Here is an 18,989-nt window from a genome sequence, read left to right as displayed (position 1 = left end):
GAATTAAAAACAAAGAAACGGAGATCTTCTAACTCAAGTTGTGTATTCGACTGCTTATGAAAGAGAACGCCTACTCAGTGCATAAATTTCTTCAATTTCTCAAAATATTATCTGCATGTGGAAACTTCATGGTACTCAAACCTCCATAAATCCATATTTCCCTCTGAAGCACTCTCTCTCAAACTCTGCATTTTTCTATACTGGAAATACTTTGCACTGCTACTACTTTAGCATATGTAAAGAATTCATACATTTTACATTATGCTTTTAAATCTTTTGCTCTTAAAGTTATATATTTCCAGTCATGGTAATTATATGACCTGGTGCTTTTATAAAAAACAACAAACCAAACATGCAGAACATGTAAAGGTAGAATACATACATATGGCAGTAGGAGAGATAAACTAGACACAAATAATTTGAAATTTTTCCACTTGTAAAATCAAAACTGATAAATACGAAACTGAAAATCAGTGTGATTAAGTTTATAGGCAAGTTTGTTTCTGATAAGGCTAATAGTTTCTTTATAGGTAAGTGCACTTCCCAAAGGTTGCTTGACAAAGCTTCTTCTATCACCAATACGCAGAAGGCTGAAAACGTGCTACGGATAAAGTTCAAGGTATACATACCAGTAGCCTCTCCAGCCTCTCTTTATTCAGGGCACCAATCGGTTTACTAAGGTCACGGAACGTTTCAGGTTTTGTCAGATCTAAAAACACAGACCATGAATTATTCCTGCTAGAAAGGATTACGTTCTGATCAGCACAGAAAAATGGGAACAATTGAGGTATTCTCTCAATTGAACTCCAGAGTAAGAGTAAGTGCACAAGAAAACATGCAAGGTCAATAACACCAGGTGCATCCTGATATACTTGCAACATCATACAGCATAACATGGTCCTGATGCCTGCCAAGCATGATGCACTAACATGTCTTCTCATGCAAACATACCTAATTCTGAACTACAGTAGTCTGCTATGATCCAGGGAAACACGGGATACTGGGAGAGATCATTGCAGCTCCTATCAGCCAGATTGTTGAGATGAAGCAGATACTGGTAGTTTGAAATATGCCCTCGCTGCCATTGCAACATATAGCTCTCAGCTGTATGCTCTGTAATATGATTTTCTGAAATAAAACAAAGCATTAAGGGCCTTGAGGTTTGGAGATCCACTCATAAATTTACAGAGATTATCATTAGTCAAGGTATGTAAAAACAATTAATGGTACAATAGTTTAAAAGAAAAAGAATTAAGTGGTGATTTTTTTGTTTCAATAGCTGCTGCTCCTAATAGATTCTGTAAGATCTGTTTGGATAGGCCTAGAGGAGTATTAAAACTGAATATGGAAACAAGGATAGGAAAGAACCTGACTGTTTATGGAGTTATTGAAAAATATTTGCAGTCCATAAACATCTTTCTTGGCAAATGGACATCTTGAAGACTTAAGAGTTTTTAAAAGCATCTCTGCTAGGAAACAAAAAAATTAATACATTTTTCTACTGGTCAGCTAAGAATGCCCACTGGAAATACAGAAAGGAGCTGCATGTAAATGGAGTCCAGATACAGAACAACTAATAAAGAGAGACTAGTGGAATATACAACTTGACCAGCACTCAAGAAAATAAGAACTAGGTACCTGAAGCTTCAATTTGAAGCAGTATGCAAGGACTCCAGAAACTCACAACTGCACTACTCTCTCTTCAGGGGCTGTAAATAAAGATATGCCTCTCGACCATAGAATGACCCAGGAACATTGATTTCATACTGTACTTCATCTTATGATAAAATTCAAGAGGTTTCTTTGTTGTCTTAATTTTGTCCTGTGAGTTGCAGATTTAACAACAGATACTTAGTGGGGCAGGAAGAGAATCCACCCATACAAAACAGAAATCAGCAGGATGGATCTAATTTACTCTTTTCTGATGAAATCTTTCTTTTTTGAAGGTACATACGAAGTCGTAGAATCAGTTTCACTTTAATAATGTTATCTCAACTTTCATACCTAGCTCTTCAAATTCAAACAAAACATACAACTTTTCAACATCTATTTTGAACTTCTGAAAAATTCTTAGGGCTATTGCATTTGCTTATTCTTTTAATTCTTCCCACAGATCAAGACAGAAAAATCCAGATAAATTTCTCCTTGCAAGGAACTACAAACGACATTAATAAATAAATTTTGCAAACCTATATATGTTGCAATAAGGTAATAGAGCTCATCTCGATCCTGACAGTTGTAGAATTTCAAGTAGATGTCAGAACATATATCATTTTCTGTGCAAAATACTTCAAGTCCCTTAGAAATAAAGAGGGGAGAAAAAGTTAATTGAAAGCAGTTACTAACAAGCTATAACAGTCATGTTTTTACAGCATATTTCAGTTACTAATATCTTAGCTCTGGTTGTAGTTTTAGAAATATACAAGTCTAACATTTTCATCTTTCTTACTTCCAACCATGGAAATATTCAGTTAACACCCAAACAGGCAAACAGATAAACAGCTAGATAGACAGGATCGATACAGTTTGTTAAAGGGCAGGTAAAGTTATTATTTCTTTTTAACCTAAGTGGAAGGAGCAAGGAAAAGGTTTTTTTGTTTTGTCTTCTTAGTTTAAATGTGTTTCGAGACAAGAGTTTTGTTCGAGTCTGAAATTTCAGTGTAAACACTGGAAGCACAAAACTGAGGTTCCACTGCAGCACAGTCATCAACCCTCAGTCACATATAGCAGGGTTCATCACTCTTAAATTAGTTTCAATCTAAGCTACTGATTAGATTCCCTCTATGAATCAATCCAGAGAGAAAACGCACCATGAGAAGGCAATTCATTCTATCCTAAGATAGGTGTTTGAGATAAAGAGAATGAATTGCTTCCTGGAGGTACTCCCTTATCCTTCCCCCTACACCAACTGCTTATGAAAGAAGTTTTTCATCCTTGACAGAATTCACTTTATCTGTTTTCATCCTTTTAACATAGGGAACTACAAACCTTCAAAACTAGAAAGGATATTTGAGTGCCATACAATCCATAGTTTTTAAAACTACTTCTGCCTAATAACGCATACAATTTCAACTGGTCCATTTAAGAAACTACATACACAGCACGTTGTTAAATATATATATATATTCGAGCTTACCAGTGGCATTAGACCATGTCGTCTTTTATAGATGCGCCGTACATTTTGCAGTGTTATTTGTACTACTGGTTTCTGTAGGGAAAATGGGGCACGGGATGGAAAAGAAAAGATAGAGATGTGTTCTTCTACCTTAACTTTTCTAGTAAACCTGAAGTTTCCCTGAACTAGTGACACTAGCAATAAAAAAGCTATATCCATCCATGTCACATTAGCAGCCCAATAGTAGTTTTAAGCAGCTACTTATGAAATTCATCTTTGCTGTAGGTTCTTGTCTGAGTAGCAAAGCAGCTTAAGAATAAATAACTATGCATCATCACCCAAATTTGTTGCTAGTAAGAATAAGCAAAAGATGAGCAGAACACATAGAGCTTTATTAAAAATAAGTAAGCCATGGGATCAGTGAGCAAAACGTTTGCTGATGGTGCCATCTGATGGACAGAAATTGAATGGCATGCTTTGATTATACTCCAGAACCAGAATTTACTTGTCGGACACATTTTTCACCTCTTAGAGGCCTGCTAGGACTGCTGCTATTTCTGTGACAAAGTTCCAAAGCAGCAAACCGTCTGTGATATGCACTCAGATTTTCCACTATGGAAAGAAACATTCAGATCTACAGAATACCTAACTAGAAACTTCCAAGCTAATACAGACTGAATGAGAGCTCTTACCAGGCAGAAACAACACCACGGAGCAAGATGAGAAACTTAAATTATATGCTACAGGAAGTTATTTTTAAATACTAATGGACAATAAGCAAAGGATATGCTGTGCTTTGTCAGCAAGAGGTCAGTTTTAAGAAAGTTAGCTCAGAATAAAACCTCAGAGCACTGAATATAACAAAGGAACATAAATTAAAGCAAAACTAAGGATCTCATATCAGAGATTAAAATAGACTTCTTGGAGATGTGCTCTGCATGCATTAATACAAAAAACAGAAACAGTCCATTAGAGGAACAGTGCGGTCACACCATATTCAAGAACATCTACAAGGCACTTACAGGATATCCATTAAGAGGCTGGAAGTACAAGTTAGCATCAGTAACACACACATGCCCTGGATTAGTCACCAGCGGTGTCACCATCTCTGCCTTACATTCCATACGCAGTGTTTCAGAAATGCTTTGAAATCTACAGGTGAAGAAAGGGAGTAAGTTTACCTCTGGTTCTTACACATGCAGAGCTACCCATAAATTCTTCCAGTTTGTTTACAACTTTGGCACTTCTGAACAGGGATACTTCAGGCACAAAGAAAGTTCTTTGTTGAGAACTCTCACTGGCAGTTGTGTGAAAGGAAAAGTTGAATGTTCTACTTCATTCTCAGAGCAGTAACCCATTAATACTTAAACTGTCTTATATAGTGCTTTATTTGGCATATAGTAATACCCAACTTGGAACAAATTCACAGACAAACAGAACAGTTTAAAGAGGAAAAAAATGAAAAAAGTAACACACCCTTATGACACAATGTCCTCTTATAGGAAATTGTTCAGAATATTAAAAAGATAAATTTCCAATTTAGACAACTTGTGCTGCCCAAAGAAGCACCTATTATGTAATGAAGCCACAGACTAAACGACCAACAGGTAAAAAATATTTTCCCATAAGATGTTATTAGAAAGATACCTGTTTTTATCAAATGAAGTTCTAGCCAAACGGGACTGCAATATAGCAGTTATCTAATGAGAAAGAAATAAATAGATAAATATGGTTTATAATTGAAATGCAATTAGAATTTCGTTAGAAACAGTAATATTCTGAAATAATCAGTTACTTACCATGGCAGCTTGATCTCCCATCTTATCTAAACAAGAAGCCCTGTAGAGCTAAAGGACAGAGACTTAAGTGAAATAGCACTGATGTATCACACAGTTCAAGAGTCAATAGAGCAACTAGGAAGGCATTAGCATCCTTGCTGACTAAAAGCATATCAGAAGAGCTATTTATTTCTAAAGTTGAACACATTTACTCATTTTTACTGTCAAGTACTCTCATTAGCTTACAACCGATTTTAGAAGTAGAAAGTATATTCAACTGCTGCATTTTAAAAACTAGATACTCCAAGAACTTCACTTTGAGAAAAAGTTACTTAAAAATACTTAAAGGAAACTTCTGATTAAATATAAAAAAAAACAAAACAAAAACCAAGATGCTGTGGAAAAGAGAGTAGTGATAACCATATACCTGATGTAGAGTTTGCACAACATCTCCTAGTTTCCCGGCCACATCCAGTTGGAATAGGTATTCTGTTTTACCCTAAAATCAAAAGCATGTTTACTACAAAAAGTTTAAAGCACAGTATAATGAAAAAAAAAATTAAACCGTGTCAAAATCAGTTTCCACAGGTTGCAGTATACATTTGAAAGACCTATGTAAAACCTATTATGTTTTTTATTTTATCTTTATAAGTCTGACTTCCCTGTGGTAAGTTCTTTGTGTAGTCCTTGGCCAGTTACTTAATATAATACAACATAACAGCTTGGAAGTGTTCCATTTAATGTAGCACCAACATCTTCAACTGTAGAACTAGTACATGCTCTAACTAGTTCAGACCACATACACTTGCAAATCACATAATTATACGAAGGCTTATGTTGGAAGGGACCTTAAAGATCACCTAGTTCCAACCTCTTTGCCACTAGCAGGTTTTGCATCCACTCAATCAGGTGTAAATACAGAACTAGTAATTGCTCTGATCTGTACATGACATAATACATTTAGACAGCTAATGCACACCTTCTTAGGCAAAATCTTCAGGCCATCACAGCTTTTAAAGTCTAGTCTTCCAAGATATCTCTCTCCTTTACATTAATTGTATAAACTGAAGTTATTCCAAATAGAACCATAGCATGTTTGGATTACTCATTTATGAAAACCTCCGTAACATCAACCAACATGTAGAATTCTCTTTATTTTCCTCCACAAAGTTTCTCCAGCTCTCTTACATTGCATTTCAAAATATTTCTGGTTTTGAGTTAAGTATGTTAAAAATGCATATAGATCAGCTAATAGTAACTCTTACATGACTCATCTACAGTGGAGGTGGTTGGGATCTCTTGAAAAGCCTTGGACATAGTATAAAACTGTCCAAATTTTGAAGAGTTCTGTTATTTCTTATTACATTTCTAAAATGGTGATCAGTAAATCTACTTCAAGACCAATCAATGTGGGTATAACTAAGAGCAATGTAAGAAAAGATGAAAATCATAGACTTGATCATCCTTGAAATCTTTTACTCGAAGAAACATGGCAAGAAACTGAATTGCCTACTTCATTTCTAGACTGTAGAAAAAACTTGGGGACAGAAATAATGTTTTAATGACTGCATTTTCCATTTTGTGTTTTATCTTCATCTACCTGCCACTTCAGCTGAAAAGCCCTCAATTCTTTACCGTGAAGCCTTCAAACTCAAGAATCCAAACAGAAAGCAACAGAAGCAAGCTCTGATTTCTGTCATGAGAAAACTTTATCAGCAATTTATTTGAACTGTGACCTGTTCAGCTGGGGAACATCAGATAAACCTGAGAAGTGGTGCCCACTGAATATGAGTGGCCAGTTGTCTGATCGCTGAGCCCACAGAGCTGCACATCAAGGTAACTAGCAAGAGACAAGTCTGCAGCACATATTCCAACAAATATCTCATATGTATTATGGAAGAATTCAGGCACTAGTTTTACCTAATATGCACAATTGTATATTTCTGAAGTTTTACAAGTCCTGTTCCTCAAATTATAGCTATCTTACTCTTCCACAATGGAGAGCATAGGTTTCTGCAGAATATTAGTTTGCTAAGAATAGTGAAAAACTGCATACTTACTCTTATTGTTTTATAGGGTGCAATAACATTTCTTTCTTTAATGAGAAAAACCTGAAAGAGAAAGAGACTGTTACGGCTTTTGTCCAAAAACAAACTAACGAACAACCTCTGACCAAAAGAACAAAATAACACTTCTCCCCACAGCATCAATCATAAATGTACATCCTGATAAATACAAAGCTAAGAACACTGTTTAAGCAACCAAAATACTGAGCTGCAACATCCTGCTTTAGCTACCCTACAAATAGGGAAAAAAACAATGACCTTTTGTACCTGCTGTGAAAGGGATGAGTGTTTCAACCATTTCACAGGCTTACTTAGACAGTCAATTAGTGAGCTTTTATTCTTATCATATGACCTTCAAGGAGCTGCAAAACTGAAGGCAGGAAGAAAGCACAGCCACCAGACCAACCTCATTCAACAGAATATTTCTGCCCACTGTTCATGCCTCCAAGGTTCTGCCCTGAAGGGAATCCCCCCCTCCATAACTACTGCATAACTCTTCTCAAATGAGCTCTTTCTACTGCCGAACATTTTGCTTCCAGTTCCAACAGCTACAAATGTCATTTCCTTTCCCATCCTACAGCTTTTGAGCAGTTTTGTTTCTTTGATGCTACTCCTAAATCTGGGGAGCATCCTCCACTAAAAAAAAAAACACCATACACGTGAAACCACTCTCCTTCAGTTCCTCTTCTTCACAGCCCCTACAGAAAGGTTTAACTGTTGTCACACTGGTTTGTAGATTATCACCTCATTATTTACTGTCTGAAAGATGTCAAAAAAAAAATGTCATGTTTCACTTTGTCTATAAGAAAGGCTCGCACTTGCTAAAATCTCAGGCCTGAGTAAGACTCCAAATGTGTCTGAGCTCCACAAAACACACTAAACTGCATGATGAACTGTCTTTTTCTCCACAGCTGAGAGACCTGCCCACTCCAACGGTCTTCTCAAACATCAGACAACCACCCACCCCAGACACATGACTTGCTTAAGTCCAGTGCCTTGGTTTGCTTCCCACAAGCATCAAGTCCTGTGGGTCTGCATCCAAATGTAAGCAAAAAGACAAAAGCAAATTTGAATTGGCCTAGCAAATGACAGTAGAGTGAGTGGACAGTGGCTGCCTGAGCAGAAATAGAACCCACAAGAGAGTCAGCCTTTACCACATTACAGCTCATAGTACTGATGAGCCAGAAGAAATTAAATGGTATGCTCAGCATGCCTCTGTAAGTGCTACTTTAAATAATAGTTAGCTTCTTTAATCTGCCATCAGCTTTTACAGACCTGAATTAGGATACGGGAAAATAAAACGAGTAAAAGACACGTGCTTTATACTTAGCTCTTACTTCTGTACAATAATTAAATGCTTTTCTGCACTGAGAGACCCAAATTCCAAATTACGTGGGAGAAATAGACAGTACACATCAAAAAAACATATGGAAGCAGAGGGAAAAAAACCAGCATATTGTATTAGTTTCCTGTTTTGGAAGATGGCTCTCCAACTCCATCTTGAGAAAAATTACTGAAAAATAAGTTTATATAATTCCAAATTCTATTCACTGTATTGTATAGCCATTAGTCTTTAAGTTTCTTGTCCAGCTATGGATTAACATTACTTTGAGCCTGAAAAAAAGCAAGCACATTGAATAGTTGGATCATCTTAAACATGTGCACCTTCCTACAAGGCAGAAATTCCACTCAGAAAAAGTATTAATAATGAATATGGAATAATGAATAAAAGCAGTCCTACTGGTAGAGCCACTAATAGTTTAAAGCTTCCAGCATCAACAGCTTCCCATTAACGCTGTTTGGCTTCCAGTCAACTCCTCATCCTAGAATTCCAGCTCTGAGAAACACACAAAGAACATAACATCTCACACACATTGAGAATCTGTTATATTCAGCTCTTACCTGATTACACACAACAGAAATCCCTCCAGATATCTCCCTAAAATGTAAATAAGATACTTAGAGATGGACATTTCAGCTTTAGAAAGAGTTAAATACATATATACATTAACTCAAATTCACATACCGTAAGAATGGGTTATTTGCTTCATTGTCTTCTGGTGCTTTTATACTAACACAGTCTCTCAGTAGTATCTGTGGCAAGTTATAAAAACATGTAAGTGGGTATACACACACACACACACACACACAATGGACTCCTTATAAGCAATCTTACTTTCCCAAGAAGTTATGTTGCGCTGCTTACCTTAATAATGGGTTGAAGATTTTCATCAGGTTCAAAAATGATTGACTTCGAACAGATTTTTAGAGAACCTCTGATTTTCCTAAAGGAAACAAAAAATAAAGAAGTAGTCGTGTACATTTTGCTGATGGATGAAACTAGAATGGCTCCTGTAAATGAGCAAATGTAAAACTTCTGTACCTTTCATCTCTGCAACCTTTATTTATGATATGACTAGCTCTGTGTTGTTCGAAGTAATATTCTTCCAGATTGAGAAGAAGCAGTGAAAACCTACAAATAAATAAATGAAAATTACTCCTTCAAAACCATGCTATTGAGCAGTGAATATTCTTAACAAAATATACAAGTGCATGGGAAATATTCACTGTTATCAGTGCCTCACTCTTCCCTCAACTCCTCGGAATGTAATTAAAGATTTACTAGGAGGGTGAATCCACGCTCACCATGGGTATCAGTGGTAGAGAATAACTGAGTGTTGGCCCAGTAGGAGAAGAGGAAACATCTTACATCCTTCAGTCACAGGAAGCAACAGCTGTTTGTGCATGGGGCTACCCTGGCAGGCAGAAGTACTATTAGTCACATCCACGTGTTGAGCTGAGTTCTGTAATGCATTCATGATGTGTTTTACATGAAACACTTGTGACAATGCTAATAAATGCCAAGCATCCCCAGAGCAGTATTTCACATTTAAATAGCATGCAGTAAGCACATCAAGAGTTCACAAAATGAACTACATACTAAACAGTCTGCTTGTTACGAAAGTACATTACATACTAGAAAAATAGCACTAAGGGAAAATTCATCTTACATAAGTTTTGTACTGCGACTGTGTAACACCAAACAGAACATAACAAAGGTTTGCTGTAACCACAAGTAGCAATGGATCTACACATTCAAAACCGCTTCTCTTCCCAGTACCCCATGTCCAAGGCCCTAATTCTCTGCTGCTTTTTCAATAAGTCTAGCATTTTATTAACACCCATCTACTCCTGAAAACAAGTCCTTTATGATGCCACTAAGAAAATGTAGAAGTTACAACAGTATACATTACATCAACCTGTTCCACGGTTGCTGGTACCATACATTTCTTGAATACCCCCAGTTTCCAATGGAGTTTTAGGGACTTCACACAGTTTCTCAGAAGAGACAATATCAGTTGGCTTCTGTTTCTTATAGAAGTTTATTTTTCAAGCTTACTGCAACCTATGAAAGCACGTCTTATCAACAGGTGTAAACTCAATTTCCAGGCTTCAGAGGCTTTGGTGCCTCTGAAGGAGCTGAATCATTCTTTCATATTTTACATTTACTTTATCACTTCAGGAAACAAAATAGAGGTTCCAACTCCACATGTTGAAGGGGAAAAAAATCCTTCACTAGGAGCACTCTACACACTAAAGGGGTAAATGAGTATGAAACTGTAGCAGATCCCACACAGCTATCTTTAAATCTCACCTTCCAACATTACCCAAATCACCTGGGACAAGCTTAAAAGGGGTCTGGGCTTCTGCAGACACTGATACAGTAAGTGCTATCACACTTTCATTCAAAGCTTTTTATTAAAGTAATGTCAGAACACATAAACAGCATTTCTCCATCATTTTTCATTCTGATATATATATACACACACATACACTGCTTAAGTATTTCAGGATGATTCTTCCCTACTTAGAAAGAGTTTTGTCTTCATACTCAACAGCTTTTGTATCAATTCACCTTCCCAAAGCCAGAAGCAGGAGGCCAAAGGGAAGGACCTGAGGTATACTTCCCCTTGCATTACCCTCATCACCACTGAATCAGTTATCAGTGCGAAACAGTAATGCCCAAGGAAGCCACAAAAATCACAGATAAACACAGACATTATGAAGAGTTCAACTAGGTACTGTAGGAAACTAAATTTCCATCCTTTAAAATACACTATTTGCCCTCAGCATCCAGTTCACCATTTTAGTCTTAGTCTCTCTACATCTCTTCCACAGGACTACTCACTATTCAGTTTTACAGAGAAAGCTTTGCAGGAAAGCAGCCTCCTGCACTGCAACCTTCTGATTTCAGTTCTGCTGTCTTAGGAGGAGCACATTTTCCCATATTTTGTCTTCCCCGTCACCATTCACAAAACTTCCATCTGGTTCTGTAGCCTCTTCCAAGCATCCATAAGCTTCTTGCTGTTAGCCCACTGGCAAGTCCCTTGACCCAGACTGCCCTGTCCTTTAATATTTGCAGGCTAACAAATCATTTCTGCAGACTGACAAACCCAGGCATCAAGTCACTGAACATCAATTTTTAATCATCTAAGGCCTCTGTTACAATCAAGATGATCTTTCTGTGTCTGCAAAAATCCTATCATAAAAACTGCACCCTTCAGAAATTCCACCTCTCTCACCCATACAGTATTCCTCAGATGATTTCACAGCTTCTTCACCAGGAAGAAATAATATATTACTTAGAGATTACAAGCTAAGATGAAATACACTTTTTCTCCTGGAGTCCAACTGTGTGCTTACACAGATCAAACTCTATTCTACTCTCTTCCAAGATACTACCCGTGTTCCAACTGTCTGGAGCTTTACATGTTTCCCTTTCCTTCTGTTGTCTTTCAATTACTGCTCTTCAGTAGTAGCTCCACTTCTATTTCAATGAAAATGTTTTTCAGTTTTGTTCATGATACAAAAGTCTTCAATTTCAGCTGATTATGATTGGCTTACAACTTTCAAGTTTGTACCAGCTTAACTTACTGCTTATAACGAACCTTGAAATTATGAAGCATGACCTGTGGAATAATCTGGAATTTCTTCAACTCTTATAAATACTTAGGCTATAAGGACTGATATTTCATTTGTCTATTTTAGCGATCTACTGAGTTCTCAATCAATCAATAAACGAGCGACATTAGGTTTTATCCAATATTATAGAACAGTCAGAGCTTCCATCTTCACAAAATTGACTCTTTCCACATAAATAAATCAAAAAGTATAGCCACTAGTACTATTTGTATCAACAGGGTCTCCATGAGGGCCATCACCAAATAGGATGTTATTTCAGGATTGTCAGGAGGTTTAACAAGTATTTACACATAGCAAAGGAACACAACCCCCTCTAAATGCTGCATCAGGAGGTAAACAGTGTCGTGAAGGTCTGAAGAAATAGGAAATCTAGCACAGTAGCTTCAAAGTTACAGCGATGGGGATCTTCAACATGCAGTGAAGCAGATGGACTTCAGATGAGCCAGCAGTGTGATTGTCTTCCAAACAACTAAAGAAGGTATTCTAAAGACACTTGTGGTATCAAGATACTGACATGCAAAATTTATGTGCTACCAGCTGTCACATAGTCCTATGACAAGAACTGTATGCATGTTTGGTATACATCTATAATAGTAATCTGATTCTTCTGTGAGCAGCAAGGGGAGAGACCAGGAAAAGGGAAATCAAAACCAAACGGCAGGAAGAGAATGATACCCAGCATAAGAAACTGGCAAATAGAATAGAAGTGGAGAACTTTTACTTCTTTTGGCCTTACTCCACTGAACAGCTGTGCTACTCCCCATGCTGTGCCAGTCCATGAGTTGCTATGCTGCCCTAGTAGAACAGCACCAAGCTGTGTAACACCAGGCTGCTCCCAGCCTACTCTCTTTTCCTCAAATCTGATCCTAAAACACCAATACTCAAGCTCAGCCATCACTCAGGCAAACAAGTTAAAAGGTCTTCCAGTGAGAAGTACTAGACAACTTCAGTAAAGTGAGTAAGGCTTGACAACTCCCACCAACAAAAAACAACAAGAATCTATTCACAGCAATATTTTCTCTCAAACAAAAACCAAAAAAAAAAAACCAACACCAAAACACAACAAACAAACCCAAACAAAGAAACCAACAACAACAAAAAAAAACCACCATAAAACAAAACTCCCACAAAAACAGAAACAGAACCAGGGTATTTGTCTTAGTTTCAGCAAGAGGTTCAATTTAACCCACTTTCAAAATGTGTAGTTCAGCTGCTACCTGAAATGTCCTACTTATGAATTACTTCATTAGCATTTATTAAAGATATTATTTCTCTAAGAAGCCATGTTCTCTCGACAAGCTCATGGAAAGCAACTCAAGCGTCTACTGATGCCAAAACCTCTGAAATCAATCAATAAATAAAACTAATAGCTTAGCATACTATAGGATACGTTCATGCTGGCTTCATAATACAGACATATTTCATGGGCTTACATTCATATTCTTTGTGGTCATCGTGCTATTTAATTGCTTGCAACAGACTGATATGGTCAGTAAGCCACAGGCACCTCTTCAGGGTTAGTTTACTATTTCTTCTTCTTACACTACACTTGACATATTAAACTTTTAAGCAGGAATATATTGATTTCAAAATGACAGAGACGGACAAAGAATTTTCAAAGGAAGTTCAAGCATCATTAAAAAATCCCTATGGAGTCAGAGTTTCAAAGACACTCACTGCCTTATATTTCAGCTTCTTAGTAGTCTAGTCTTCATCCTTAAACTCTTGCCAATAGCAAGTAAGACTGCAAGGAAGCTTTTAAAAGAATGTTACGTGCATCAAGCATTTGATCATTTTGAAATCTGAAGAACAAAATAGCTTTAATGGGTTCACTGGTCCAACCCAGCCTGACAACTTCCTATGCCCCACAGCCTGCTTAAAGCTGTGGAGACAACTCACTTCCAACTGAAGAAGCCATCAGATTAGCAAAGAATACACGCTTCCATTCAGAGCTGTGGAGTTTCCCCAGGATAGTCTGCACTGTCTGAATAGCAATGAGTTGATGGAAGGGAACATCAAGGACCAGAGACCATGCAGTGTGAAGGAGTCATGGCAAGAACGTGGCCAAAGATGAGACATCTACTGGGCACACAGCTCTGTGCTCAGAGACAGAGAAAGCAGCAGTTTCACATTCCAGAACGAAATCCATCAGTAGTCTTGGTCATTATGGTGGGTAGAAGGGCATTTAAGCTGCTCCATCTCAGATGTAGCACAAACCTTCTGAGAGCAACAGCAGAAGCAGTCAGGAGAAATTAAAAGAAGGAACTTCAGTAAAGGCCCTAACAGCTCTTGCACTGGATCATCTTGATAACCATCCACTGACGTTAGTACACTGAACCTTGTGGAGTAAATGAGTAAACAGTTAATCTTTTAACTGCTTGAGATTAGAAAGTTAGCACCCACACAAGCATAAATTAAAACATTCCAGTGTAATTAGATGAAGACGTATTCTTGTTCTTGTGTTGTCCCAGCAAAAAGATATTAAGAAAATCTGAAAGATCTGCATAGAAGTAATGCGGAAGTAGCTTCTGGAAAAGAACAACAAAAAACAAAGCAGAAGCACTTGGCCAAGAAAAAACAATGTCAATCTAGTTAATCTACAGCAGTACTAGCATACCACAGGTGAGGCTGGTAAACAAGGCAGTGAAGAATTGTGGCTTTCTGTTTGACTTTTTCAAAAAAGCTCTCCTATAATTGCCACTCAGAAAAGTGCTGAGGGATACGAGCCAAGAACAACCCCAAGACACATACGAGAACTAGGCAGCACGCTAAGTACCAGGAAAGCACTTGCAAAACTTAACCTCACATGATGTCACCTCCTAAACATAAGTTTTGGGAACACAAATTACACCCCAAACATTCCTGCCATTGTTCAAGTATGCAGCACTGAAACTTGGTGAAGAATTCTTGTTGTATCAACGTCAACTTGAAGTATCCCTCAGTAGAGCGCATTTTATCAGGTTTGAGAGTTTCACTGCTGTTTTGCCTAATGTGCACATCCTTCTATACTACAGTTCTCAGAGAACTGAGCTGAATTCCAGTTGGGATCCAGAGTGTGAGGAACTAAGACAATAACAGCAAAAGGAAACTGACAAACCCACCATTTGGTTTATGTATCAATGTCACCTACCAACCCAAGCATCAAACCAGTTCTAATCAGACAGAGGAACAAGGGTGCAAGGACACATCTCAGCAAAATGCCATTAATACCATCCGCCAGAGAAACCAGCCTGCTGATCCTGCTTTAATTTCTTAACTGTGACTGCACTGTTCTACTGTTCCAGTTTCATTGCACATGCTGGAAAACCACTGGGGCATAACACCTTCATGTGTTTGACTGGACATCCCTTGGGCAATCACTTGACCAGACAGTGGAAACACAGTCTTGATAAAAGAAGTACATTGCCAAGGTTGGAAGAGCGGGCCATCCACTTCAGTGGCAGCCTGTGGCTACTTAAACTAGCTCTAACAGCAAACCTCCTCTTAAGAGCAGAGCATCTGTAAGCCAGCTTTACGACTCATTTGCTGATGTTTGAATAAAAGCCTTCATTATGTATATTTTGTCCCAAGAGGGTAAGATACAGATTTAAAACAAAATAAAACTCCAAGCAACCACCTGCAGGTTCACAGATGAACTTACACACTGCCTGTACATCACCTTGCAGGAGTGAACATCACTCCAGAAGCAGGAAGCCAAGCAGGCAAACCAGCAGCTCTATTTACAGAAGACCTGTATAGCAAGTGTTAGAAACACCTGTGGTTGGGCACACAGCCAGCAGAACCAAGAACTCCGGAGATAAAAGAGAGCAGCAACCCTAGCAAAACGTCATATCACTTTATTTCAATTTTGACTAAAATTAACTGGGGGAAAAAATATACATATATACATTCTTACAAATGTTGGCTGTTTTTAAAGGTTGCATTGGGTAAGCATACACATAATTAACAGACACAATATCTCATCTTTTCTTTTTAAACTCTGAACACCTAGGAAAAGTGAAAAAAAGATGTCTACTAATACAGGTAATTTAAAGAGGAAATTTCTGTCAGAATTAACTCAGTAGGTAGATGGGTTTATTTAAAGGAAAATACCCTCTCTGTTCTCAACATATGAATGAGGCATTTTAGGATTACCTTGTTTTCTCCTAGAAAATAACACACTCAGAAAAGTAGGCTTATGTAATCGGAATTTAATTTGGTGCAACTAATTAGTTCAGGGCTTTTTTTTCTTACTGCTGCCTCCCTCCCTCCCCCAAAGCAACTATGTAAGAAGACAAACTTTTACCCACTGCTACACAGTACTCTTAACCAGAACTTCCACAGCTTACACATACCCTGCTTTATGAAAATAAACAAACGGCAAACAATAAATCCACATGTGAAACACCATCACCACAAAGGTTCAAGAAGCAGACAACTCACTATGAAGTAACTACAGGAAGGTTACTTCAGACAGGAGAAGCTTTGGGGCAGGAGTCAGTACTCTTTCAGCAAGGCTAAAAGAGAAGCTCTCACTGCAACCCCCTCAAGAGAGAGAAGTAAACAACTTCACCGTGCCCCTTTAAGGCAGGACTGCCACAAAAGAAGAACAGAAGCAGGTTATATATTTCTCATTTGATATTTCAGAGCCAAAAGCTCCTAAAAGGGCTTAAGAAATGTTTAACATTTAAAGATAAACACAGGAAGAGAAGAAGGGGAAAAAGAGCTGATATAAAGTATAAAATGCATGTAAAACAAATTTAAATCAAGCCAGGTCATGGGAAGAAACAGAGAGATTAATCTGCAAATACAGATATGGGAAATGCTACAGGTGCAAACAATGACAAAATTCACCTTTCACGGTATCCTCAAATTGCAAACTCCAGTAAGACAGAAGATCCTAAGATGCTGCCAAGGAACTTTCCATAACTGAAAATCAGTAATGCTGAGAGGCATGGCTACACTAGTTTCACTTTCAGCGCTTTTAGGAGAAACTTCAATCCCATACAGATCTGAGGAGCACACGTGATGAGTTGTGGCCATTTCTCAGCTTCTGAATAAAGGGAGACCAGTTACAGTTAAGCCCTGAGCAAAGTGAATGGTCTTGGTTCTAGCATTCCCTACACTTAAGATGTCTGACTTCAAAATTCAAAATCATTTTCCCACACGGGAAGTTCATCCTTCCTGCCTCCAACATAACTGAAACCATAGCAGCCCCAGAGCAGCCAGGAAAAGATACTCAAGAAAGCAAAACAGAACACGTTCGGACTTCGTCGATGCTCTCAAAAGTTGTAGTAGCATCACTGCTCAACAGCAATGAATCAGAATTCATAGGACAAAGCGGGCCAAACTGTTTGTCACATAATTTGCTCCTGAACAACAAACAGCAGAGATGTGCACAGGGCCCGTGCAGGACCTTCCTCCCACGGCGTGGGCCACAACTGGGGAGCACTTGAGCCCACCATAGCAGTGAGCTGCTGCTCTTACCTCGTAGAGCCCTCCTTCGTGGAGCACGAAGATCAGAAGGGGCCTTGAAGCTTTCTGACGAGCCACACGTAAAAGAAACTGTGCCCCCGGTTAAAAAATAAGAGAGCACATCCAGGACTTACAGGGGCCTGCTCGCAGGTCACAGGCACACAACGCAGCCCGGCAGCAGGAAGGGCAGCTGCATTTAGCGCTCTGAGGAGCTGCCACGGAGCCACGAACACGAGCGAAAACGGGAGCTTATAGGCAACAGCAGCATTAACAAGGACACCGACCGCAGCCACAACTTCCACCCAGCGCTCCGCCGGGGCCCGCACCCCTCGGGCCGGGACAGTCCGCTCGCCGGGCCCCGGCGCTCACCTCTCCTTGGAGTACAGCTCCCGCTCCTGCCGCCGCTTGCGGATGAACGCCATGGAGCCGCCCGGCCTCGCTGCGGCCGCAGCACGCCAGGCCCGGCAGCGCCGCGCAGAGCGCAGGGAGGCGGGGAAGGAAGGCTGGAAGCGCCGGGCTCTGCCGCCCTCGCCCGGGCTGAGGCGGCGCTGCGGCCGCTGGGGGCCTCCCCCGGCGTTCCGTAGGGCAGCGCTCACATCGCTCCCTCTCCTCCAGAGGAGCTCTGCTGCTTGCAGGGAGGCGGGAAACCTGTGTCGAAGTTTGTTTTTAAGAGCGGGGAAAGCAGCCTGGTTGTCCTCCTGGCCTCCGTCTACCTTCAGTGTACTTCCCCGGGTTGCAGAGAGGTGGTCGTTCTGTAGAGCTGACTAAAGGGTTTTCTGCTCACAGCCGTTGTTAGGTGCTGCTCTAGCAGATGTGTCTTGTGAAAGCTTTGTGGGAGTTTCTAATGCAAGCCATCTCAATTGCACGTGCTCATGTTATGTACTCTTTGTTTTAAATCCAAAGAGCTTGCTTACTTGTGTTTAAATAATTGTAAATATAATGCAATTGACGTGAGATTCCTTTTGCCCATGATGTGACAGATGCCGTCTAGGCTGGAGATTGTCCAGTCGCAGAATGGCATAGATTGGAGGGGACCTTGAAGCCCACCCAGTATCATCTCCCTGTCGAGGATGGGGCTGCCCCAGACCAGCTCAGCTGCCCAAGGTCCCATCCAACCTGGCTTCCAGGGATGGGGGCACCCACTCCCAGCTCCCCTGGGCTGCCTGTGCCAGGGCCTCACAGCATCTATTTAACACTGCATTTCCATCTAACATTGAATCCAAATCTCCCCTCTTTTAATCTAAAGCCATTCATCTTTGTCCTATCACTATAAGCTTATAAACTCTTCCTGAGTACTGGAAGGCCATGATGAGGTCTCCCTAGAGCCTCCTCCAGACTCCCTCAACCTGGCTTTGTAGGATAGGGGATCCAACCCTCTGATCCTATTCATGGCCCTCCTCTGGGCCTACTCCAGCAGCTCCATATCCTGCCAGATGTTCAAAACCTCAAGGACCTCTATGGCAGAGAGGTAAATAAAATTCTAAATGCTTTAGTTCATGTAACTGCCACTGTATCTGAGCAACCTATAATGCATGTACCGACACAGTCCCTTGTGAGATAGGAAAATACTATTTGTGTTTTCATTAAGTAAAA

General features: G+C 39.5%; 1 protein-coding gene across 2 annotated transcripts in view; it reads right to left on the bottom strand.

Moving 5' to 3' along the window:
• NSMAF (neutral sphingomyelinase activation associated factor) overlaps window positions 1-17,899 on the bottom strand; it is a 30,105-nt gene extending 12,206 nt beyond the window's left edge. The window contains exons 1-14 of one of the 2 annotated variants that reach the window (XM_065751901.1): window positions 17,766-17,899; window positions 9,343-9,432; window positions 9,166-9,244; window positions 8,986-9,053; window positions 8,862-8,898; window positions 6,954-7,004; window positions 5,321-5,392; window positions 4,915-4,962; window positions 4,763-4,815; window positions 4,138-4,267; window positions 3,137-3,208; window positions 2,190-2,298; window positions 952-1,128; window positions 630-709 (exon numbers count right to left, since the gene is read on the bottom strand). In XM_065751901.1, coding sequence (XP_065607973.1) covers window positions 630-709; window positions 952-1,128; window positions 2,190-2,298; window positions 3,137-3,208; window positions 4,138-4,267; window positions 4,763-4,815; window positions 4,915-4,962; window positions 5,321-5,392; window positions 6,954-7,004; window positions 8,862-8,898; window positions 8,986-9,053; window positions 9,166-9,244; window positions 9,343-9,432; window positions 17,766-17,818 — 1,119 coding nt within the window. In that variant the 5' untranslated portion in view covers window positions 17,819-17,899. The remainder of the gene's footprint in view (window positions 1-629; window positions 710-951; window positions 1,129-2,189; window positions 2,299-3,136; window positions 3,209-4,137; window positions 4,268-4,762; window positions 4,816-4,914; window positions 4,963-5,320; window positions 5,393-6,953; window positions 7,005-8,861; window positions 8,899-8,985; window positions 9,054-9,165; window positions 9,245-9,342; window positions 9,433-17,765) is intronic. The other variant, XM_065751902.1, reaches the window with a different exon arrangement.
• Window positions 17,900-18,989: the final 1,090 nt, after the last annotated feature.

This window comes from Cyrtonyx montezumae, unplaced genomic scaffold (genome assembly GCF_038088225.1).
Source record: "Cyrtonyx montezumae isolate F1298 unplaced genomic scaffold, pur_monq_1.0 scaffold_8, whole genome shotgun sequence".
Taxonomy (NCBI): Eukaryota; Metazoa; Chordata; class Aves; order Galliformes; family Odontophoridae; genus Cyrtonyx; species Cyrtonyx montezumae.
The sequence above is the reverse complement of the archived record's forward strand: the minus strand, read 5'-3'. Positions and strand labels throughout refer to the sequence as shown.